The sequence below is a fragment of the Sitophilus oryzae genome, unplaced genomic scaffold, assembly GCF_002938485.1.
Source record: "Sitophilus oryzae breed Bouriz unplaced genomic scaffold, Soryzae_2.0 scaffold_1177_pilon_pilon, whole genome shotgun sequence".
NCBI classification, from domain to species: Eukaryota; Metazoa; Arthropoda; class Insecta; order Coleoptera; family Curculionidae; genus Sitophilus; species Sitophilus oryzae.
This window is the reverse complement of record NW_022145812.1, coordinates 2766292-2791952: the sequence shown is the minus strand read 5'-3', so window position 1 is coordinate 2791952 and position 25661 is coordinate 2766292. Positions and strand designations below refer to the sequence as shown.

The 25661-nt window shown below is 37.7% G+C and overlaps 1 protein-coding gene across 1 annotated transcript; it reads left to right on the top strand.

Annotated features, from left to right (window-relative positions):
• The first annotated feature begins 202 nt into the window (after positions 1-202).
• On the top strand, positions 203-25308 carry LOC115890118 (PHD finger protein rhinoceros). The gene is made up of 8 exons (XM_030910266.1): positions 203-295; positions 356-754; positions 926-1245; positions 1478-1582; positions 1888-2039; positions 4108-4281; positions 15931-21056; positions 21120-25308. Exons 4-8 carry the CDS (start codon positions 1517-1519, stop codon positions 23147-23149), a joined length of 7548 nt encoding a protein of 2515 aa, XP_030766126.1. The 5' UTR covers positions 203-295; positions 356-754; positions 926-1245; positions 1478-1516; the 3' UTR covers positions 23150-25308.
• Positions 25309-25661: the final 353 nt, after the last annotated feature.

Here is a 25661-nt window from a genome sequence, read left to right as displayed (position 1 = left end):
TTTATTTTGATAATTAGTACTACATTTTAATACGTTTTATCCAGTAGTTTTATCATGAAGAATTTTTATTTTTTGGTAAAAATATATTGCGGGGAACTTTAATTTCCCACACTTTCTCCAATTGTCCAATGTCAAAATTGAAGACTGAAAATTTTTATGCCAATAAGAAGCTATCCCCCACCAAAAATTCTTTATTTAGTCACGTGATCGTCTCTATTTTGATGGCGCGAAAAACTATTACACAAGGAATAAATTAATGAAAAATTATACTGTGTATAAAAAGAAAACAAAAAAGGTACTAATAATCTTCAGATAAATTATTTAAAAATCGAATTCTAATTCGAAACTATTTCAGATGGGTGAAATCAAAAAGGATGTCGTTTCGGAAAGAGAGGGAGACAGACATAGACGAGATAGATACACAACTAATTGCAAAAGTCGTACTATAAACTAAAATATCCGTTTACATCACTATTAATTAAACGAAAATTCTCAAATAGAAATTATAAAAAAGCTACTCACAGAATTTTTAAGTTTACAATTTTGTATGCTATCGATCGGCGCAAGAATTTACAAAAATAGGGGAAATAGAAAGAGACACAACCTAGTTTCATACTTATGTCGTCGACTGGTATGCGTGTGCTGCCCTCTACATTGTCAATGTTGTTGGTCTTACCAAATGGAGTTTAATGGAGTCGATTTAATTAAAATCTCTTAAAAATCAATCATAAGCATGAGAAAACTGAAGCCAATGGTAAAGAACATTATATTTTTAGTGAAGATTTAGCCTAAAACGCGTTTAACCGTGCGAGTGCTAGTGAAAAAGCCCAAACGTAAATGTTTACAATTCGGACATGGGAGCCACCTCTGCTATTATTTGACAATCTACTTTTTAGATATATTTACAAGCATATTTATATTTTAGACATAAAACATGCATAATTAGTGATATGCACCAGACGAGAAGCTTATTATATATTAAGGAAAATGTAAAAAAGCATTACAATCAAAGGGTTTCAGTTTTTGTAGAAGCAATCTATGTTAAATGCAGTTGTTTTTCAAATTGTTGTAGTTAGTGTAGTTGCTGGCTTGTATATCATTACTAACGAAGAATTAGTAGAAATATAAAGTAAACCATAGAATTTATAATAGTGTAAGTGATATTGAGAATCTAACAGTGATTTTCATGTTGCAGTAAATGAATGTTTGGACAATTTTACCAGTTCTTTTTGGTGAAGCTATGTAGTGAGTATATTTTGATTTTAATCTATTACATATGGTTATATACCTTTAGAAGTTTGTTAGAAATATTTAGAATACTAACAAAAGTATTATTAATAGTTTTCTAGGTTAGACATTTACTTTTTTAAATAAGCTTGTTATTCGTATAAGAAATCTAAGATCACTTACTATATCAATTACTTTTTACAACAATGACTATATTTTGACAGTTTTTGTATATAAAGGCACATTTTAGGATGTATAGGAAATATTCTATCAGCACAAGTAAAGTGCAATGTCTCAGAGAGTAAAAAGGCCTAATCGATCAGAAGATGGTTCAGTTCCTGTTAAAAGGCGTAAGGTAAGATTTGGTGTTCACTAGCAATTATCTTTCTAGAACTATTATTATAGTATCTATTTCTATAATATTTCTGAAATCAAAAATAAAATTTATTACTTGACTCATAAATATGAACTTTAAAGAATGTTTCTTATGAATAAGCATCTCTCACTATACCTCTTTTTTTAATCTATATCACTGTACTCGCCAATAATAATATGTGGTGAAATTTAAATTTGAGAGTACTTCTTTCTCCTATTGTAGTGTAAAAATTGCATTTTTCAATCTTAACATTTCAGTCTTTGTATATTAAATATAAATTACAGCGGACGGCGGCCGAGGAAGAGGAGGCGGCCTCCTTGGCTGCGCTACAGTCAGCCCAGAGTTCTTGGCAGCCCCGTTCAAACGACCTGAAGACAATTTATAATCGTACAACTACCGAAGCACCGGCTGAACTTTTCCGCAAAGATCTGATAAGGTATGATATTTTAATTATATTCAAATATTATTGTGCGGCTCTGGCTAGTGTGCGCACCTTCATTGAAAGTAACACAAACAATATTTTCTTTTGGTCGATGCGGCGCGTGCGGCTCTGGTCAGTGTGCGCGTACCTCAAGTGTAACATTTTATTTGATAAAGAAAGCATATTTGTTATAGGAATAATTTTTTAAAGGTTTGTAGGAAAGTTTTTATAACTTGTACAGTTATTTTTCGTTTTTTAAACAATCCATGATTAAAATAAAAAAATCCGTTGATTTAAATCAAGTTGACTTTGCACCCTGGAGTGGTGAAACCTCTTGACACTACTGAATATCATAATCACACATTTATCTATCACAGTTGAAAATAAAAAAAATAAATACTGCACCACCTATATTCCACTCAACAAAAATATAAATTTAAATTAAAATAGCATCACAGTATACAATCACATATAGCGAATGAAAAGATATTCTTTAGCATTTACTATATCATACTGTAGCCTTCCCAAGTTCTACCTTGAAAGTTTGTTACAGCGTTCTTTGTCTAAGTTTCCATTATGTCCTCTAAGGTTGTGCGTTTGACTGATATAGAAGTTGTTCATAATGCTTCCATAATAGCCACTTGTGATCTTGAAAATCTCGATTAGATCGCCACGAATTCTTCGTTCGCGAAGAGTTGTTAGACCAAGCCTTTTTAGTTTATCCTCGTATGGCATATTCCTCATCTCCAAAGGAACCTTAGTGGTCCTCCGCTGAACATGCTTAAGTATTCCAATGTCTTGCATAATAGGTGTTTCATATACAGTATGTCCCCGGATTGTCTTTGCAAGAGGAAAAAATATATTTTTTATTACTGACATTTTGAGAAAAATACATTCTTCATAAAAAATTTTGCTGGTTTTAAAATGGTTAATCTCGTTTATACTTTTCCAAATTTCCAAATTTTTTCAAAGTCCAAAAAATCAAAAGGCGTTTCTGTAGTTATATCATTTCGTTTTTATTCTTTCACAGATTGTCATTGATAGAATTTTAATTATTTAATTTTTATTAAGTCATATTTTTGCTATTTTTAAATGATATAAAAAGCACAAAATTCATCAGTTCAATGCTTCGGAAAAGATTATAATAATTCAAAATCGAATTTAATTTTTATTGAGTATCTCAGTAGTAGCTGATAAATGCTTTGCTTTAAATTTACTTATTTTTTTTGTATTTGGTCAGCCAACATGTTAATTTCTTTACTTTTATTGCCCGCTGTCATATTTATTTTATTATATTTTAAATGTGTTACGGATTCTGTGGGTCATTATATTTTTTAAACACACTATAACATACTGTAGTCAAATCAATCAGCAGGATTCACATGTTGGATAAGAAGTCACATAAAGGTTTACTAAAATATACATAAAAAATAAATAATTTGTGTTATGTTTCCTCAGAAATGGTCATTGTCATTCTATTGAGATTTGATTAATAAATGTAAAGCTTCATTCAGAACCTCCCAATTAGTGGATTAAATTAGTGGTTTCAGTTACACTTTATACTTTTTAGTTTACGATCATTCACAATGTCTAAAAAATACAATTAAAATTAATAAAATACCCGAGCAACAGCTTGCAGTAGTCTGTTGTATGCATAGAGAAAGCATAATATTTGGCTTATAAAACAATAAACTTTTGATTTCTAACCAAAATTTTTCTTGACGGGTGATAATCAAAGGCCAAAATGAAATGATGATGATAGTGGAAAAATCAAAAGTTTGTTAACTTTTTCCACTAATTGAGAATTACTACCACTAATTATGACGTTCTGAATGCTTACATTAAAATTAGGTGAACAAGCTTCTACGCTAATTGAAACTACTAATTTATTCCACTGATTTCGAGGTTCTGAATGAAGCTTAAGCCACAATAAACGCTTGCGATAGCAGTAGAGCTAAAATATACTACAAAAAAATCGTCTACTTCTAGAAATATTTGGTTATGGGTTGGTCGTTAATCATTTCATAACAATAATTGTATTTAAAACGAAATAAATATAAAACATTGTTTTTTCTGTTTGTAGTGCCATGAAATTGCCGGACTCGGAACCACTGGCTTTAGATGAATACTGGGTCATCGTGGATCAATGGAAGCAAGAGTGGGAGAGGGGCGTTCAAGTTCCGGTTAATCCAGACTCTTTGCCTGAACCTTTGGTTACTACCCTGACTAACAGACGTGCTAAGTACGACTTTCGATTGTAAGTATTCTTTATGAATTAATAGTAGTATTTTATAATAGATATGTAGGGTGATTCGCGGCGATGGTACGTTAGACGTTTATGGAGAACCGGTGATGGGATTTTTTTGAAAATTTGGATTTTTACCTAAAGGCCACTAAAATATTTTCAGCGTTACAATGTTGCCGCATCATTTGAAAAGTGGTAGCTTTGTTCTCATTTTAAATTGAACACCCATACCAATGGGTGTTCAATTATTAATAGTAAGTAATAAAAAATTATTACATTTTTTGGAAACCTCTTTCATATCTCACAATTTTTCTATTATATTAATCTCTATCTCTAACATTTTTTGAGGTAACAAATAAACATGTGTAAAATTGACAAAAACATGCTCTTGGAACCCTTTCATAGAGCCAAAGGTCTGTCACATTGTGGGAGGCAGCTCATTATTACCATACAACATGATTTTGAATAAGCATTAGTAAAATCATGAATTGAAAATCATTTTAAAATCGAATTTTAAAATGTTCATTTCATGATTTTACCAGTGCTTATTCAAGATCATGTTTTTGTCAATTTTACGTTTTATTTTTTATCTCAAAACCTATTGGAGATAAGTATAGGTTAGTATATTTATATAATAAGGTATATAAGGTATATAATAGAGAAATTATGAGATATGAAAGTACTTTCGAAAAATGTAATAATATACCGGGTGTTCCATTTAAAGCAACAAAGTTGCTACTACTTTTAGTATGAAGTGGCATATTGTAATGCTGAAAAGAATTTAGGCAGATGGAGCAGGAGCCTTTATGCAAAACTCTAAATTTAAAAAAATCTTTTAAGTAAAAATAAAAAAAATCTCTAAAGTATAGGTTAGTATATTTATATAATAAGGTATATAAGGTATATAATAGAGAAATTATGAGATATGAAAGTACTTTCGAAAAATGTAATAATATACCGGGTGTTCCATTTAAAGCAACAAAGTTGCTACTACTTTAATATGAAGTGGCAAATTGTAATGCTGAAAAGAATTTAGGCAGATGGAGCAGGAGCCTTTATGCAAAACTCTAAATTTAAAAAAATCTTGTCACCAGTTCCCCATAAACATCTAACGTACCATTACCGTGAACCACCCTGCATATATAGTCTGTCCAATGAGAAGATATCTGACAGTAACAGTTGTCTTATTAATTCACAGGTTAAATTGTATGTTCTGTCATTCTTTGGATGTCGTCTGTCAAAATCTTTCTTGACTCGTTGGACAGTCTTTATTATAAATAGACTTAAAACTGGAATAAAAGAGATACAGTTGGATCAATGGATCTTTGCGTGCACGTCATAATTTGATGTCACATTTTAATGCTTGAAACCGTTCTTAGACTGATCTTCAAGGCATCAGCAACTCTCTGTAAATTTATTAGTTAGGCGCTTGTATTTTTATAAATCAAAATATATATTTACCTCTTGGACCGCATTCAGAGAAATTAGTGGCCCCTATTCTCTTTTTCAGACGTAAAATAAGAGATAAGACTTCCAACAAGGATACGTGCTTGAGAATTTAAACGTTTTCCTGGCATTTCAATGTTAATGTTAAATTATATTAACGAATCACGAAAAATTAATTTTGGAAAGAACTGTTGTTAAATCACAAAAAGTTTTCACAAAAGATAGTGGCAATAAACGATGTACAAAGAAAATAAAGGTACAAAACAACTTTCCCTAACTTTTTGCAAAATGACAAAATCATAAACATCAACACTAAACATAGATAAATGAAACAAGGTTAGATTGGAAAGTGCCCATAAGGACAATGTAAACACTATTTGGCGCTATTCTTGCAACGGTCGCGACCCAAAACTTTTGAAAATTTCGGAGCGGTTCGGCTTTTTCCGGAATTATATCGCCAAATATTAGCTTTTTTCGTTTTCCTCTTATTACGGATTCTGAACCGTCCTAGAATTGTGATGCGTATGCGCAGAAGAAAATATGAAGACATTATTTCATTTGCGCATGCGCTGGAGAGTTCTAGGACGATTCAGAATCGATAATAACAGGAAAACGAACAGACCTATTGTTTATTCAAATTTATTATTATTATCGTCTAATTTTATAAATAAAATACAGTGTGTTGCATACAAGAAACTTTATTTTATATAAGGACGCATAAAAAAAAAGTTATGCCACGATCCACGATGATTTTTGCAATTCACAGTTCACAGCACAGCTTTTTAAGTTTTTAATGCCACTTTTTCACAATTATCACCGGTTGGAGTAAATAAAACTTGAATTAAACTCACAAGATAGCAATAATTACTTTGAAAATGAACGATATATAAACACTTTTCGGAATTTCTTTAATGAGAGCGGTTTAGATTTTGAAAGATTATTATGATTTTTGAAGATTCTGACTTTGACAAGAGAAAATTATTTCTGTTTTTGTTTGCCGTTGTTCTTAGCGACCGCTATAGCAGCGCCAGATCGCGTATAACGGTCGCGACCCAAAATAATTTTGCGACATAAAATTTTTACGGGCTTTCCTTTGGGGCTTTCCAATCTAAACTTGTTGCATTTATCTATGACACTGAATGACAAAAATGTCATGCATGGATGCTGCCAGGGTTTTACAGATGTACGCACGTCTCCACAAAATGTACTAAATTGTAGTACAAGTTACTTTTTTTAGGAAATTATAAAGGAAAAGCTGTCTTTTTTTAGTAGGATGTAGTTCTTTGTTCTTGGACCCCTTATAAAATAAAAACAAGAAATTACAATGCAAATGAGGTTGTGAACACCAGTGTACCTTTATTAAAAAAAACATACTAAATTTAGTACAAAAAAAGTTTTTTTAAAACGAGAACCCGAAAATAAATAATCGATTTATTTTTGCGTTCGCCGGCATTGACTTTAAATGTTTAGAAAAGAAACTTGAGTGATCCTTGGCTAGGGGTTTTCCTTGTCTTACACATAACTTTAGTTCCGACCGTAGGTCGGATAACTATGAAGACATACGTTCAGTGTTTCTTCGAATTGTCTTGCTTAAGTTAGAAAGGGAGCGTATAAAAGGGAATTGATTTGATGTTAATCATAGTTTTGTGACGTGCACGCAAAGATCCATTGATCTAACTGTAACTGCAGATTTTAATATGTCTCTCGTACCTGCATATATTGTGCTATGATTTAGAAGATCTAGATGTGCTATGATTCTTCCTTCTACAGAAGAATATTTATTAAAATTTGTAGCTATTTTTCTTATTTTTTTTATTGTAATCTTATACTTTTGAAATGGGTAAGGGATACAGGGTGGCATAAAATGCGGTCAAAGTTGCCTGTTAGTGAGCCCAATAGTAATTGGTTTAGTAATTGAATTTCCCTTTTTCATTTCCGAGAATGTGGCGGGAAAACTGAAATTTCCGGTTTTTGTTTTTATTTTTTTGAGTTTATAGAGTTAGAAAAAAATCTGTAAAGGCATTCTCAAAGAAACTTTCTTAACTTCACGCTTTAGTGACGTCATTTTTTCTGGAACCATTTCTGAATTTATTATTTTTATTTTTTAAATACAAATATGGTTTTTTTATATATTTTTTTAGACGCTACATTTTTTGGGCAAGTGCGATACATCATTGCATTTGGGACTTGTGAGGCCATAAGCTTCTAAAAATTGAAATAATAGAAAAAGTCTAGATCTCTATTTAAAAAATTGGCGCCGGGAGGCACGTATAGCCGCCCATACTAAAATATGTTAATAAAAAGTTGGTAGGCAGTTCTTTTAGTTTCGAAGTAAAGGACTTTTTCCAATTTTGGTCCGCGGTTATTTCCCCTATCCGCCACCTGGGGTCGCGTCCGATGGGAGTTTGGAGTTCTCTACGCGGATTTTATCAAAAACGGACTACGGAAACACGGAATATCTCAAAAACTGCGACTTTAACTGATTTTGATGTTATTACAAATTTTGTTGCAAATATTATTCCTAATCTTAAATTGAAAACCGCGTTTCGCTAGCTACTGTAATTTTGGAATTACGATTTTTTAAAATTTTTAACCCCCTCCCATACCCCCTTACCAACCCTCCACCCCCACCAAAAAGTAATGGCCAGATTCTCGGGTGCCACAGTATTTTTGTGCCAAATTTGGTTAAAATCGGTTTAGCGGTTTCTGAGTTATCGTGCTGCAGACGGGCAGACGGACAGACAGACAGACAGACGCCATAAAAATATGTTGTATTTAGGTCATTTATGACCCAAATAACTCATTTTGAGTGAAATTAAAAAAAACTTTTTTTTTGCCGATCTTTGCCGATAAAAAGGAAGTTGATGATGGCCTCAGAAAAACAAATCGTTTTAATTGATTTTTGACATGACCAAAGGATAAAGCTAAAAAAGTTTCTTTGAGAAGGTTAGGTTAGGTTAGGTTGCTGGGGTTTGGGATCATATTTGATCCCTCACTCGGAGGCCTTGGGCCCATTGCGATACCCCTGTATTGTTTTACCAAACCTTCCTCTCATTCTTTCTTTGCGTTAAAGCACTTCCAGCTCTTTGCAAAGTTCCCGATGTCGCTGATGTTGGCTTCTGCTGCTTCCTCTAGTCCCTCCAAAAAACCTTGCCCTAAAGTTTTAATGCGTCGGTATTCCAGTGCCGGACAGTGGCACAGCAGGTGCTCTATGGTTTCTTCTTCCTCTCCGCATTCTCTGCAGTAGTCGTCGTCGGAAACTTTCCATCTTACGAGGTTTACCCCCGTGGAACAGTTTCCAGTGACGACACCTACAATTATGCGTACTAGGTCCTTTTTATGCTCTAGTAGCTGTTTTGTCTTTTTGCTATCTACCACTGGCCATAGTCTTCGAGCTGTAGCACAGTCCTCACGGTGTTGCCACGTCTCTTGCTGCTTGGCCTTGATGGCAGTTCCTATAGCCTCCTTCAGTGTGTTGATCGTCAAAAGTGGTGGGTCATCTGCCACGGCCTCTCCCCTGGCCCCGTCTTTGGCGAGTCTGTCTGCTTCCTGATTGCCCACCACATTGCTGTGGCCTGGCACCCAGCACAGAGTAGCCCCACCCCGACGCAGCCAGGACAGTGCTTCTCGGCATTCCATCACAGTTTTCGATCTCACTGATTGCATGGTGATGCTTCTTAATGCGGGCAAGCTGTCAGAGTATATCACTATATCCCCTATTGGTCTATCAGCAATTTTCTCTCGTATACAACTAGCCGCTTCCTTTATGGCGTAAACCTCTGCTTGTAGAACATTACAGCCATCCGATAGCCTCAAAGATCGTCGGATGTCTAGTTTCTCTGAGAAGATGCCCACACCTGTGCCCCCTGAATTTGCGGAAGCATCTGTGTAGACTGCTATCTCTTGAGTGTTCATTACTCGGTTGCTTTCCCATTCTTCTCTTGTCGGAATGCGAATTCTTATCTTTTCTCCAAAATCATGTTTGGTGAGCATATAGTCCGTTTTCTGGTCTAGCAGATGTGGACTCGGTTCACCATGATTTTCCCTATCACTGGCAATATCCTCGAGTGACCGTAGTTGGTCTGGTTCCACAGATTGGATTCCCTTAATCTTAGGGCACCCTTAGCGGCCAGATCCTTTACGAGCCAGTCGATTGATTGCAAGTCCAGAATTGCTTCTAGCGCAGCTTGCGCTGTGTTGTTCCTTGCTCCAGTTGTACCTAGAGCTGCTAATCGCTGTACTTTTTGTGAGGCTTTTCTATTAGTCTCTTTAAGTACCGCTTCCCACCATACTAGTGCTCCATAAGTGATGATTGGTCGAACTATAGCAGTGTACATCCAGTGTATAATGTACGGTTGCAGACCCCATCTCTTTCCAAATAGTTTTTACATGCATAGAATGCATTTATTCCCTTTATCATCCTTTCCTCCGTGTTCCTTTCCAGGAAAGCTTCGAGTCCAGAATGATTCCTAAATATTTTGTCTCCTTAGCAAGTACAAGTGTCTTCCCTTCCAGCTTTGGTAGCGTGAACTTGGGTATCTTGTATTTTCTTGTAAACAGAATGAGCTCGGTTTTGTCTGGGTTGATGCCCAAACCATTCCTTTTGCCCATTCCGTTAACTTCTTCAGAGCAGATTCCATGATGTCACTGATCGTCTGCAAGTCTTTGCCAACGATCAATATTACCACGTCGTCTGCATATGCCTTTATCCTAATTCCCTTCATTGTCAGAGAGGTCAGGATCGGGTTCATTACAATCAGCCACAGCAGAGGTGATAATACCCCTCCTTGTGGCGTGCCTCTTGTTGCACACTTTTTGGCTGAGCTGTTTCCCATCTCCGATGTGATAGTCCTGTTCTCTAGCATTTCTAACACCCAGTTGATGGTTAATTGCTCTACCTTTAGTTCCTCCATGGCTTTTTTGATCGCCTCTGTCTTTACATTATTGAAAGCACCCTCTATGTCTAAGAAAGCCACTAATGTGTATTCCTTATCCCTGAGGGATTTTTCAATTGTACCTACTACCGAATGCAGAGCACTTTCGACTGACTTACCTTTAAGGTATGCGTGTTGCGCAGCACATTGCTTCTCAATATCTGTAGTCTCCTTAATATGTAGATCTATCAGCCTCTCTAGTGTTTTCAGTAGAAACGATGATAGGCTAATAGGTCTGAAGTCCTTGGGTAAAGAGTGGCTTGGTTTACCCGCCTTAGGTATGAAGACCACTTTTACCTCTCTCCACTTCTTTGGAATATGCCCCAAATATAGGCATTCCCGGAAGATCCTGGTTAGTAGGGTATTGATGCTCCTTGGAGCTTTTTGCAGCATGATTGGTGTTATTTCGTCCACTCCTGCCGACTTGTATGGGCTAAATGAACGAATTGCCCATGCTACCCTCTCCTCTGTGATGGTCCTGCTGATCTTCTCCCTCTTCTCTGCTTCGTCCCCTGATCCATTGTCGTCTCTCGGCTCTTGCCGATCGATTTCGTTTGGTTCAGGGTCCTTGCAGCCAGGGAAGTGGGTCTCCATTAGAAGATTGAGGGTCTCGGCGTTGGATTCAGTCCACGAATCGTCTGGTCTCCTGATGTTGCTTGGTACCATCGGTTCTTTGGACAGTACCTTCCTCAGTCTGGCCGCCTCGTTGGTGTCCCTGATGGACTCACTGAATTCCTTTACCGATACCCATTTAGCCTCTCTTATTTTCTTTTTATATTCGTTGAAACACTTTCTATAAACGTCCCAACTTTCTTCCGTTTTCTCCTTTTGTGCTTTATTGTATAGCTTCTTTATTCCTGTCCTAGTCTGCCGTAACTCCGCGTTCCACCACGGTTTGGTGTTTTTACGGGGTCGGCTAACAGGGCATGAATTTTTAAAAGCTCTAATAAGCACTTCTCCTAATTTCTCAACCGTATTGTCTATATAGTCGCGATTCGATTTCTCCGGCATATGGGTTAGTTCCCCTTCGCTAGAATACCTATTCACGAGTTTTTCATATTTACTCCAGTCCGTCTTTCTAGGATTCCTATAGGGTTTAACAAGCGGGACTTCTCGTTTAATCCTAAAGAGTATTCTCCTATGGTCGGAGAAGGATCTCTCCAGATCAACCCTCCAATCCTCGACTATCAAACCCCGTCCCTCCGTGGTCAAGGTTAGATCTAAAACTTCCTGCCTAATTTTATTTGCAAACGTTGGCACGTTGCCTCTGTTGCATATAGTAAGGTTATTAGAAAGTATAAAATCCATTATTGACTCACCTCTTTCATTGATATCCTTGCTTCCCCATTGGACGTGATGGCCGTTGGCGTCACATCCTATCACCAGCTGTTGGCCCATTCTTCTGGCTTCTCGAACCAGATTTCGGACCGCTTCCGGCGGGGGATTCTCTTCGTCGTATGGCATGTATGCTGAGACCAGTAGAAGTTTGAACCCCTTTTGGTCCTCGCACGTGGCCACGCTCAGATCGTTTGTGCTGTAATGGGATAGCAATGTAAGCTTTAGTGCTCTTCTTGCTACTATACACGCTCTCTTTTTACCTGTAATCTGTGGGTGAAGTAGAATGTATTCTTTTGACCTCAGTCCCTGGATTTTGTCTCTTGCGATCCATGGTTCCTGGACTAAGGCCACGTCCACCTTCTTTTCACTCATGAACAGCATCAAATCCTCCGTCGCGGCCTCACAGTGGTTCAGATTAATCTGAACCACCCGCAGCCCTGGTTGACTTGGTGCCATTCTTGTCGTTAGGAAGCCTCGCCTTTAGAGCCCCGAGACCAAATTTGATGCTTCCTTCCGATTTCCTCAAGCGATCTAGTGATGCCTCGTCAATGGCGATCACTATATCCCTTCCTTTTCCGTTTGGACTGGCGACTGATGAGACTACCCTCCAGTCCTGTGTCCATAGGTTCTTATTTTGTCTCGCCAAGATCTTCATCGTTGTCTCATCCTTCTCCGGTACTGGAGGAGGGATCCATAATGAGATCGTTTTTCTTAGGGGCAGTTGCGATCTGGGAATGACCTCTAGTCGGGCTCCTGGCCAGATGTCGTTGCAGTTGCGGATTACTTGCGTTAGGAAGTCTCGCGACAACCTGTTGCTGCAACCCACAACTTTGACACCTTTCTGCCATCCAGCCCCGTCGAAGATCACTTCCTCGTCGCTGCCTCCCTCCTTTTCGGCGATAGCCATCAGGATCCTCGACTCAACCGCCATCCACCTTTCGGGCGTCATTTTGCCATCTAGATCAGCTCGATCAATGACAGCGACCTGACATTCGTCCGGCGAATCGAAGCTAGTCGAGGGTTTAGCCCTTTTTGCTACGTTTCCTTCTCCCTCGCCAGACCGACCCCTTTTAACCGGTATCTTTTCAGATTTTGGTTTTTTGGGGTCTGCTGACTTTGGAGATTCCACAATAGCGTCGGACCTCTGAAGCCTTCTCACCGATTTGGAGGACGGCTTCTCCCCTTCCTCAGGAATCACCTCCATTTTCTTTGACTGTTGGTCAGCCTCGAATTTGGAGATTTTTCTCTCGTTGAGCTTGATGAGGTTTCTTTCCCGTTCGGTCAAGTCTTCCTTCTTCTTCAAGCTCATCTTTTTCAAAAAAGTCTGAGCGTTCCGGTAGACTTTTTTGGCCTTTTGGAACGCCGTTAGACTTTTCCTCTTGATGCTTTTCCCTTGGCCTGCGTCGGCTTCCGGATTGAGCAGCCCCTCCTCGGAGTCGGAGTCTATGGAGAGATCATCATCGGTTGTCCCTCCGATCTCCATATTCTCCAGTCGAGAGGAGATACTCCCGGCGCCTTTGCTGCCTTGGGTAGCATTCTCCTGTGCACTTGTGGCTTGGGAAGATCCAGCAGCCAAGTGTACCACTGCTGGATCACTGTCGTCGTGTGAAAATGAGCCCCCCCCAGAATCCGAATGGGGCTCGGCCACCTCAGTGGAGGTGGGAGGATTTCCCAAAGTTGGGCTACCTCCTGGGGTAAAATGTTCCTTTTCACACCCTTCCATATCGCCGGTTTGGTTGAGATGTTGTTGCACTCAGCTGCTCGAGTTCGGATCGCATGCCGCGAGCTCGATGATGATGCAGTATGAGCTCTATTACCCAGCAGGCCATCTCTCCTACCCGCTGGGCACCATTGCTGCCGTTAGCCTACTGAGCTTCTTTGAGAATGTATCTATAGATTTTTTTTAGCTGTCAAAATAAACTCGCAAAAAATAAAAAACGAAAACTGAAAATTTAATTTTTTCCGACATATTTCCAGAAATGACAAGGATAAGTTCAATTCACGGTTGGCATGATTTAAATTATGTGCTTTTTTTATTTTATGTGATTTAAATAAAAAAAATCAACTTTTTTTAAAATTGTATAATAAATCGAAAAATAACTGTAAAAGTTATAATATAAAATATATTTCTATAACAGATATACCCTCATCAAATAAAATGTTACACTTGCTATTGTAACGTTTAAATATTTTTAATGAATCGAAAAATATTGTAAATGTAATAAAACTATATAAAAAATTATTTGTATAACACATAGACTTTATATCTATTCATTAATGAAAATGTTGGACCGATTTTTGAAGTAATTTCTTGTGAATCTATAGACCTCTAAACGGCAGAGATATATTTTTAAATTTATGTAGTTAAACATAAAGTTTTTAAAAAAACTGAGTCATTTCAAACTCTAGTGCAGAACTAGGTTACTCTGTTGTTAGACTATATCTTCATTCCCGAGAATCTATTATCATTATCAGAAAATATGCTGTTTTATATCTTTTTTGAAACAGCTGTATGTTGACCAAGATAACTTCTGCGTTATCCAATGTCCTAGTTCTTTCCAAATTTCTACCGACATTTCGATCTGCAATAAGTACTTTACACTTTATTTGATAGCACTAATTTCGGAATATTTTGGTGACCAATGTGGAAAAATGACAAACGTCGTAGAATTGTTAATGTTATCGGTATCGGGCAAGGTTATGAAGATTTTGCCATTTAGGATAGGACTTTAATTGGAAATAAGTCCTAATTATTTGGAAATCCAATTTAAATAATGTTTTCTATTAAAATAAAAAAATTCTGGTATTTTTTACTTTTTTTTTAAAAAATCATGATTTTTGCTAACCCTGGTTGAATTACTAAACGAATTATCATTGGGCTCACTAACAGGCAGCTTTGACCCAAATTAAGCCACCCTGTATCTCTGAGAGTTTTCGAGACCCGAATTTTAAACACCCTGTATGGTAAAGCAATGCAACTAATCTTACTAAATTATTGCTGTAGAGGTCAATCTTGATTCAATACCAATTAAAAAAATAGTGATTAGCCATTTTTATTCTTATTTAACATTTATCAGTGTTTAATTTATTAAACTGATATATTTTATTCTAAATAATTAAAAGATATATCGCATCATTGCTGTATCTCTATGTTTTATAGAGATAGTACCGTATGATCGAAAAAAATGGAATCAACCAGGGCTATGAAATGAAGATCGCTTGTCATTTTATATGTAAAATTATATGGGAAATGTCATCGATCGTCATTTTCCAGCCAACTGGACGCCGTTTTTTTTTTCGATCATACGGTATTTGGGGCTATCCATATATTACTCGGACCTATTTAATGGGATAGGGCTTTTTTCAGACTTGCGACAAAAATTTGGCTTGTTTCATTTTTGTTTAAACATGAAAAAATATATGAAAACGAATCTCAAAAATGCTAAATAACAATAATTAAAAATATGTTTAAGCTTGTGTCAACGAAGCCCTTTCATATGCTACTTGCTTTTTTTACGCTAGGACCGTCGTTCCTTGCCTAAAAACCCTGTTTTTTGTGATTTAATTAAATAAATACGGCTTTCAGATTTTTCTTTTCTGTACAAATTAGTAAAAAAAATCTACAAAAAGATTTGGTCACCCATACAATTATGACCGCGTTGCTTAACATCGATGATTGGTTACGTACATTAAATAAATACTATATTTTTATTATTATTGTTATTATGTATTTAAATTAAGTGTCATTATTATTAGAATAAATCAATGAGAATCGCAAATCTGTAAAAAATGCGTTTTCTTTGAATATGTATTATACATTATACTGTATATTATTAGTATACTTTATATGGTCTATTTGAAGCCATTTGATTAATAATTTTAATTTTAAAACATAATAAAAATATACTAAAATCATAGATTCTTAAACTGTATTGTTTTATAGGCCGAAAAACAAGTACATTCGAATAACAAAAGATGACCATTTTGACGTGGAAGCATGCTCCCTATCTCACGCACCGGCCCAAGCTGAGGCGGCCTGTTCGTACGATCTCGACGAATGCGACGTGGCATGGCTAAAAATCGTCAATACGGAGGAACCCATTACTAAGATATCGAGTATTCCATCTAGCCGCTGGGCTCTAATCTGTGTTCTTTGTCGTGAGCGCGTTGGTGCTTGCATACAGTGTTCCGTTAAAACGTGTAAAACGGCGTATCACGTTACATGTGCTTTCAAACACGGACTAGAAATGCGCGCCATAATTGAGGACGAAAATGCCGACGATGGCGTTAAACTAAGATCATATTGCGAGAAACATAGCAAATCGAGCAAGAAAAGTGAAAAAAGTGTATGTTCGGGGTCGGAAGATGACGACTGTAAACGAAAAAAGCGCAAAGACATGACAAACGAAGAAAAAAATCAGGCCCGGGCAGCACGACTACAAGAAATTGAATCGGAATTTTTTAAACACGTCACAATCAAAGATGTCAATGTGCATGTTGATGTAGATGCTGAAGGTTTACAGTACATTTACAACTACTGGAGGTTAAAACGTAAAGCGGGCAATAATAAACCTCTTCTTCCGCCCAAGTCGGAAGACGTCGACATATTATCACATAAACGAGAACAAGCTGATCTTGAGAAAATGAAGATGTTTGTACAGCTGCGACAAGATCTAGAGCGCGTACGAAACCTGTGTTACATGGTGAGCCGCAGAGAAAAGCTTAGCCGCAGCTTTTTCCGCATGAGAGAACAGACTTTCCACAAACAAGCCCTGGTACTGGATTCATCTAATACTCTACCTACTACTGTTATTCAAGCAGTTATTGAGGCCAACCATGGACCTTCTATCTATGACCGTCTGTACTCGCACAATGAGGCCGAGGACCACACATCCGATTTTGACGTTATTTTAGCTCGAATTGCCGGCATTAAGTCTCCATCGCATTCTGGAGATGAGCATCGAAGCGATATTAATGGTCTTTTCCGCGACGTTAAGAACAATCCTTATAAGAAAGTGTACTTTAATGGGTCTTCCAAACGAAGAAGCGCTAGCTTCTACGATAGCAGCCTTTCAAGTGCTAGTAGTAGCGACGAAAGGCCCAAGGATAATAAGGAAAATCAACATCAAAGCAGTTCAGAAGATGGAGTTCCAAAGAAGAAGTCAAAATCTCCTCGGAAACCCGGTGCTCGTCCAAAGAAACGACTCTTGTCAAAAAGTAAAGCCGATACAAGTAGTGAAGACGATAAACCACCCAGAAAAGAAGCTCCTCCGTCACGCTCCCGACTGGGCCAGGTGGCTAGCGAACTTGGAGATACAGGTAGTGAGAGTGATGATTTATTGCCATTTAAATCAACTCGTACTTCCGACAATCAGAAGAAAACTATGTCTTCGATTTATTCAGACAGCGACAGTTCGGACGTCTCTATGAAGAACGACGATAAGTCTTCAAACGCGACCAACGATTCCCAGAGCAAACTTCGAACAAAAGCGGCTGTCAAAGAGTTTTCGCACAAACCTAGCGGTTCCAAAAACGTTACAAAGACCAGTCCAGAATCTAAGAAGAAAATTAAAAGTGGAGATTCAGCAAGTAAGAAAAAAGATTATGTGCCATCAGAATTAATTGTTCCACAAAGGCAAGCGGCAAAGAAGGCGTCGGAAAATTTGAAATTAACAAACCGATCAAAGGAACAACACCCTGTCGTCCCAGATGAAACACCTCAGATTAAAGTTGAAGAGAAAGATAAAAAAGAACCTAAAGTTAAATTAAAACCGAGGACTGTTAAAGAACCTACAAAAGAGAAAGATCTGGAAGTTAAAGAAAAGAAGGAAAAGAAGGAAGTGATTACTGAACATTCTCCAAAAGATACTGAAAACGTAGATCTATTATCTTTTGTGCCTCAGAGACAGGCGGCTAAGAAAGCAGCAGAGCACATTAAAAGCGGTTTAGGTAAACCAGCAACTGCCCCTGATAATTCTCAGAATGTTGATTCAAAATTGAAAGAAGCTGGGGATGCAGTTACAAAACTAAAAAAAGATATAAAGGAACCTGATACTAAATTGAAGTCAGAAACTAACAAGAAGGAAGCTGATACCCCTAAAGTTCCCGCTAAAATACAAGAGTCGAAGCGAAAATCTTCTGTACATTCAGCCCCCTCGTCAAGCAGTTCATCATCTTCTTCTACTAGTTCTTCAGATTCGGGTAGTACATCTAGTTCCGATAGCGACGACGACGCAGAAAAAGGTACATCTGCATCCGGTGGTGGCGCTCAACAGCGAACCGAGGGCTTATTTTCCGAGACGTCGCCTCGAGAAACGGCTAAGCGGAGTGGCAATGCTAAGGACTGGCCCTTTCTTGACAAGGGAGCCCAGTCCGCGGCGTCATCTTCATCCTCTTCCGACTCGAGCGACTCCAGTTCATCTTCGAGCGTGCGCAGGGCCTCTCCTGTGCCGCCACGCAAATCCCCTTCGCCAACGAAAAGGTCCTCCCCCTCACCTCAGAAACGGTCTCCATCGCCTCGAAGGGTGTCGCCGATCTCGCAGTCCAAAACCGGCGATTTGCCCGCGGCAGAGAGTTCAACGAGAAGAGGCCGCAAGCCCAGCGGTGACAAGAAACTGTCAACGTCGCCTTCTAAAAGAGAGGAACAGAATCGAAGGGGGCGGGGAAGAGGTCCGCGCGGACGACCATCACGCACAAACGCCAGTGATCGGGTCGGAGATGCTGATGTCCGGTCAAGAGATCCACCTAATGACCAACGTGTCGGTGTGGAAAGAGAGTCCAGAGGTAGCAGGAAGGGAAAATCGGACACTGATCTTGCACATTCCGCTATCAGAAATAATGAGGAAGCGTCCGATCGCGCCTCCGAGCTACAGCCTGCGCTCAACAAAACGGACAAAAAGCTGATTGAAAGTTCTTCCAGTTATTCGACGAAAGGAGTCGATTTGGAACGGGAAATACGTGAAAGGAAAGCAGGCAAAACGGGAGGATTAAAGTCTAAGTCAACTTTAGATAAATTATTCGGTTCGATGGATAAAAAATCAGAAAAATCACAAAATATGCAAAGTAAGTCTAAATTGGAGTCCAACGAAATCCAAGAAAAATCAGCGGAGCGTCCTCTGAAAGTTTTAGAAAAACATCAAACCAGTCGCCAAGAAAATAAGATTAAGTCGTTGAGCGAAAATAAAGAAGTTCCTGATAAGTTAGCTAAGAAGACCGAAGGTTTAAAATGCGATTCATTGATTAAGTCTCCAAATAAAGAACTAAAAGAACAAATTGATCGTAAACTCGAAATGGCAGAGAGAAAATCCGTTAAAAAATCTCCAGTAAAAGCTCGGAGTATTGATGATATATTTGCTGATAAATTAACTAATAGCGAAACTAAGGAAAATAAGTCTGAACCCATTAAACCTTCTTTTAAAATGTCGAAGTTTGAAGATAATTCTCTTACAATTGAAAAGAACGCACAAGATCATATTCAAACTATCAATCAATCAGAGAGCGATTTGTATTCTAATTCAATGTCCTTACAATTAAATGACACTTTTAATACAAATGCAGACATTTTAAAGTCGGGTCTAAAAGATTATGAAAAGGAAACAGAGGATGCTACCAAATCATTAGAAGTCTTGGAAAACACATCAATATTTTCTCCCCAACCTCATCAAAAAGAGACGGACCTTTTAGATTTGGAATTAGATAATTTTGTTCTTTCTAAAGATGAAGTTATAAAAGATTCTTTACAGTATCCTTTTAATAACACGTCAATTAGAGAAGACACAAGAGAAGATAGCGCTAGGGAAACATTAAATCTAGTTGAAAAACTTCGTATGGGACTTACTAAAAAATCTAGCAGCGGAGATATTGATGATATACCTTTGAGTAACTCTGTGGATCATGAAAAGAGTGAAAGTATACCCGAAATAGCAGTTCAGGAACCTGAAAGTGAACTCAATAAACAAGAATCTCCTTTACCTAACAATGATACTATAAATGAAATAACACCTCAATTAGTAAAACAGTTATCTGAATCTAATACTAATGAACAGTCACAGCAGTATCAGTCTACACCCACTGAACCAGTTTCTACAGAACCACTTAAAAATGTTTCTCTACAGCAACCTCATGACTTAGTTCATGAGACTCATATAGAGGGCGATGAACGTTGGGTTCCCCCGAGCAATAACTTTACAAATGCTCAACGAGAAAATTGCAATTATTTAAATGAGTCTCAAATAAACGAATCACAATTTCTAAATCAGTATCCTCCAAAACAACATAATCAACCTTCAGAACAGACACTTTTGAATTCCATACCACCGCATATGGAAGCCCTGCAAAAAGAAACGTCTTTAACACCATCTCATGATCCGCGAATCTCCCAAACTCCAATGTCGTTGGAGTGTATGGCCAGTCCATCGTCATATTCCGATATACACCCGCAGGCCAAATGGGCCGATAGTGAAGTTATGCCTAATCGACGCTCCTCGTCTAGCTCCAGTTCCAGTTCAAGCTCTGGCTCTCGAAGGGAAGAAGAGGAAGGAAAAATGCCCCCGGATATTAGGATGACAAATAACTCTACACTTGATATGGCATATATGTCACAAATGCCTCCCTATCCTTTAGATAATTATACTCCTTATACAGATCCCACATCTCAGTATGTACCGGTTAGTTTATTTCCTCCTCCTAACCATAGCACTCAACTTCCATATGCCCCTACAGGTTCTACTGGTATGTTTCCACCTGCTTTTGGTGCATCCTTTCCCCATTCCATACCACATCAAACCAAACCGCTGGAAGAAAACGTTTCGTTTTCGTCGCCATGTACTGCTGCATTTACTTCCTCACAGCACAATATGGCTTTAACTGCAGCAATGGTAAACATTCCTACTACAACCCAACCGAGCGACCAATCTATAGAAGCACCTACATTAACTTCTACTGAAAGTACAGTGTTACCTCCATGTAACCAATCAGAGGAAGTATTGCCATCTCCAGTTTTGAGCAATAATACGACACCAACTAACAATACTTTACCATCTCCTAGCACTTCCAGTAAAAGTTCTGTGGGTAAGTTATATGCTGTTTTGCACATTTTTACGCCAGTACTAAATATGTATATTTCACTTATAGGTAAAAAATCACCAAGTAAACCAACCAGGACATCAGCCAGAGTGACATCGCAATTAATGAATAAATCGCCAGCCAAATCTCCAGGTAAAAGTCCTAGGCAAGAAGTCACACAAAGACAGAGTGGATCAGGTAAAGGTCGCGGAGAAAGTAAACGGGGTTCAGGGAAGTCAGGAATGTCAAAAACTCAAGTTTCAGGAAGGGGTCGCGGTAGAGGGCGGGGTCGAGGTCGCGGAGGGCATCATAACGACTTTGACTTTATCAACACTAATACAATACATAATAAATTAGTTGGAACGGTCTATGATTTAGATTTTGACGACGATATTTCCAATGATAACATGGCTGATCTCAAATCGATGAGGGAACGAAGAAAATCGATAGACGTGCATGAGAAGAAATATGATTCCTTCTCACCCCATTCACCGAAATTTTCCAGTCCAAAGAACCGTTTTACAGCCGATCTTCGCGATTTGAGACCGCCCAGTCCAATAGAAGATGGCAAATCGAAGACGGAATCGCTGAGGGACATAGATACGCCAATACCGTTTCCAGATGTTACACCTGTTCTGCCTGGACCTGTTGATATGAGAACATATAATAGCACTATTTTTGATCAGTCAGCATATAGCGAACAAAATCTTCTAGGCACATTTGCATCGGGAACGGCGGGAGCTCAAGTTCCTGAAGATATCGATGAAGATTTCGAGAAAGAGCTTCATTCCGCTCTGACAGCGAAAAAGCCAGCTGAACTTCCTCCGGCCGAGATTGTTAGCAATAACAGTAGCAATATTAAAGTGTCTCTGTCCGATTCCCGTAACCAGTTGAAGGTAAAAATTAAGGGTCCAATTGCCAACTATACTCCCAACGCTGCTCCGCCTCCAATCGATCCAGTTTCGAGTGCTGTAGCAAATCAAGTCAGTAGTATAACAGCGGGCGTTTCAATCGGAATATCTTCGGGAGGTACATCCAGTTTGAGAAGGATGAGGAAAAAAGAATTGTTAAGGCAATATTGGACTCAAGACATGAATATGGATGATCCATCGAGCAATTCTAGTTTTATTGCTGCAGCAACTGTACCACCTGTTAACCGTACAATCATCACTATACCCAAAGCAGTAGCATCGATGACAAGCATACCTACTAAAGAGGATTATAGGGATTACCGCACTGGAGCTGACGACAGTTTAGTAGAGGCAAAACATCATAAAAAATCTCGAGGCTTATCTAGAGAACTTAAACAGTTAGACCTTTCAGTCGACGACGATCTTAATGACAGAAGACGCACCTTTAGTAGTAATAATCCAATAAATAACTTCGAGTCAGGAAATAAACGTAGGGGACGGCCACCGAGATCGGTTCCTACTGCACCTAAACTGAAAATTAAAATCGGTACTGCGGGCAACATGGTCACTGAAGAAAAAGTGGAGGAAAAGAACTTACGACCGCCGAAGAAACGCTTGGCTACTATGCCGAAACCATCGGTAGACGATTTACGGCGAGAGAGCATGAAGTTCCGTAAGTTGGTCATGGCCGATCTGAAAGTGAAAAAGAAAAAGAAAGATAAAAGCGACAAACACCGTAAGAAGGAACGCAAAAAATCGGGCGCCGAAGTTCAAATTATTAAGGAAGACGCTACCTCGAAAGTATTACCGAAATTAATAATTCGATTTGGCAAAGCGAAAAGTCAGGCCAGCGAAATTCATGCTGGCGAAGAGAAAGATTCGCAAAGCCCAACGAAGGTACCGGTAAAACCAGCCGAACTTCCCCAAGATAAGCAACTGCCCAAACTCACCCCTATTAAGTTGAAGCTGTCTCGGTGCGGCGAGGGCTCGGGCTACATCATGAAACCATCCTCGTCGTGCGAGCCCGGATCCGCCCGCACCGAGGAAGACCAAGCGTCGCAGCCAGGCCAGCCGCCACCTGACCCCGTCCAGCAGTCCGCCGAGCCGGACCCTCTGGAGGGCTTGCCCGAGGCCCTCCAGTCCGCCCCTCCTCCTCTTCCACTCAACAAAGACTGTGAGGTTAGGTGATAACTGTGCAACGTGCCGCTGTAATATAGTTAGGTCGCTAATTAAATTGAATTATGGAAAATTCACAGCTCGCCTCGTTGGCAGAACGCTGAATATACATCACACTGCGGGGTTCGGGACGAATTAATATGAGATTATACGATAGGCGAATTATTCTACAGGATCGATTGACCCTCTTAGTTTAAGAAAGACGAGTTACTTAAGGCACTGTTCTAAGTTGCCAGAGTTTGAATGTGACTGATTTTGTACAGTCATCGTCCATAGACTTTGACAGTAGTCTGTTGGATCTACTAAGATATACTCAAGTTCTGGTCATAAGTAGCTTAAATTGTTGTTAGATTGTTGTGGGAGGAAAGTCGTATACTTTTTAAAAGTGGACTTTGACGAGATGGAAGAGCGACTACTCTAGGCTCGAGAGTAAGTTGAGTTGAATTAAATTTTGTAACGAAATGTCGAGTAATGCTTAGTGTTTAAACGTGTCGTGTGATATTTATGAGAGTTTATTAATTTATAAATAGCAAATGGTATTATTCAGACTTTATAAGAGTGGTTCCGAACCCTGAAGCTACTATTTTAGAACATTTTCCGCGTAGAATTTCAGCCAGATGAGGTAAAGAAAGATAAGTTATTAATCTGTACAAAGTCAATTATCAGCCCCTCAGATTTTAAGACATGTAATCATATTTTTGTACATATTGTAAGTTATAATAACTGTGAATAATGCATATAATAGTACTAATTTATATATTTCATTTAAAATGATTAACTCGTGTTGACAATTTTTAATTAGATAGAGATTGTTAATACATCCCATATTGTACAGGACAAATGGCTTGAATGCATTTCTTTGTTATGTTGAAATATATTTTTTGTTCTTTTTATAAAAAATAGTTCAAAGCTGCTTTTCATTATAGGATTAATTTTCTACGAATTTTCAAAAAACACAATAAGGAAAACTTCTTCAATTTTTAGGTTATGTTCTATACAGTTCTATTATGTCCCCGTTCCTGAATTATGACATCTCCGGTTCTATAAGTTCTATAAATATGCTTTTGCAATTAGTTTTAAAATCTAGCTCCAAAGGTTTATAAGTGCATCCATTAAGTGTAATATTAACATTTTAGCTTATTCAGTGTAGGAAAAGTTTAAAAACCTATTATATTTGTTAAGAATATTTCATTTTATAAATATATTTATAAAATTAATATTTTTGTAATTTGCAAACAAAGCCTTTGGTTTTTATACACAATGTATTGAAATACCGTCTGATCGAAAAAAGAACGGCGTCCAGTTGGTTTAGGTTGGAAATGACGATCGATGACATTTTGACAGCGATCTTCATTTCATAGCCATCATTGACGCCGTTTTTTTTCGATCTATTGTACATTTTGTCTTATTTGTTCTTTAAACCATAGAGAATATTTAAACCAATTTCGGTATATCGTTCCTTCTTATTAATTGCTACATGAGATGACAGTATTGATCACATAAGTCAAACTCAAAATAGAATCCTGTGAGAAGTAAAAGTTAAAGACTGTTTTAAATAAAGTGATTAAACTCTGTCCAACAAGCCACAGAAGAGTTCGACATACTACAGCCAAAAAATATATACAAATTATTTGTGAATTGACAGGCAACATCTGCCATTGTAATGTATCCTCTCATTGGAAAGACTCATTGTTGTCGTTTGATCATTTGACTGTTTTTGTTACAGAAAAAAATATATTACAGATTTGTTTGATAAGAATTAACTAATGATGTATAAAGTAAGTAACTAAAACGAACGAAAATACTATTAGGTCTGTATACGATCATAGGTCAATTTATTGGCCAAATGATAATATATAATTACAATATAAAATTAATTAAAAGAAAAAATAATTTTTTAAATATTTTTTATTTTTTATATAGATAGTTAATTTTTCTCAGACTATTTTTTTGTTAAATGCACTGATATATTCGAATGGTCCATTGTAGAGGCGTGATTTGGATGGGAAAATCACATTATAACATGGGGGGGGGGGAATAACATGGTTAAACATGGAATTCCAGGAATATACAGGGTGGCGCACCTCATTCGCCTCGGTTGATTATACGAAAACGGAAAGATGTAGAAACAACATTTTTTTAGGGGTATATGTAGAGAGGCAATATGCATAATTTAAAATTATTTTCAAATGTACAAGGTGTCTCAGAACTAAGATCCATACCAAAGTTATATTCTTTCTTATGGAACACCCTGTGTTTTATTTAATTTTTGGATTCTTGGGCATAAAATGACGCATTTTTTATGAGGGTTTAATATGTTTAAATGCTTTGGTTTTTGAGATATTTAAAGATATTTAAGTATGCATGTTATAATAAAAAAAATTGTAAACACCCTGTACATTACTTTTCAGAGTTAATTATTGTGCTGACTTTGAAGCCAGAGAAATAAACTTTACTAAAAAATGTTATGGCTTCCTTAAATGTATACAGGGGTATCAAAAATTGCTGGGTTATTTTAAATATT

Excerpts from the sequence above, each read along its gene's own strand:
- LOC115890118 (XM_030910266.1), top strand. The coding sequence starts at position 1,517 with ATGTCTCAGAGAGTAAAAAGGCCTAATCGATCAGAAGATGGTTCAGTT. Across the intron at positions 2,040-4,107 it reads TTCCGCAAAGATCTGATAAG|TGCCATGAAATTGCCGGACT; the intron begins GTATGATATTTT and ends TTCTGTTTGTAG. Across the intron at positions 4,282-15,930 it reads GCTAAGTACGACTTTCGATT|GCCGAAAAACAAGTACATTC; the intron begins GTAAGTATTCTT and ends ATTGTTTTATAG.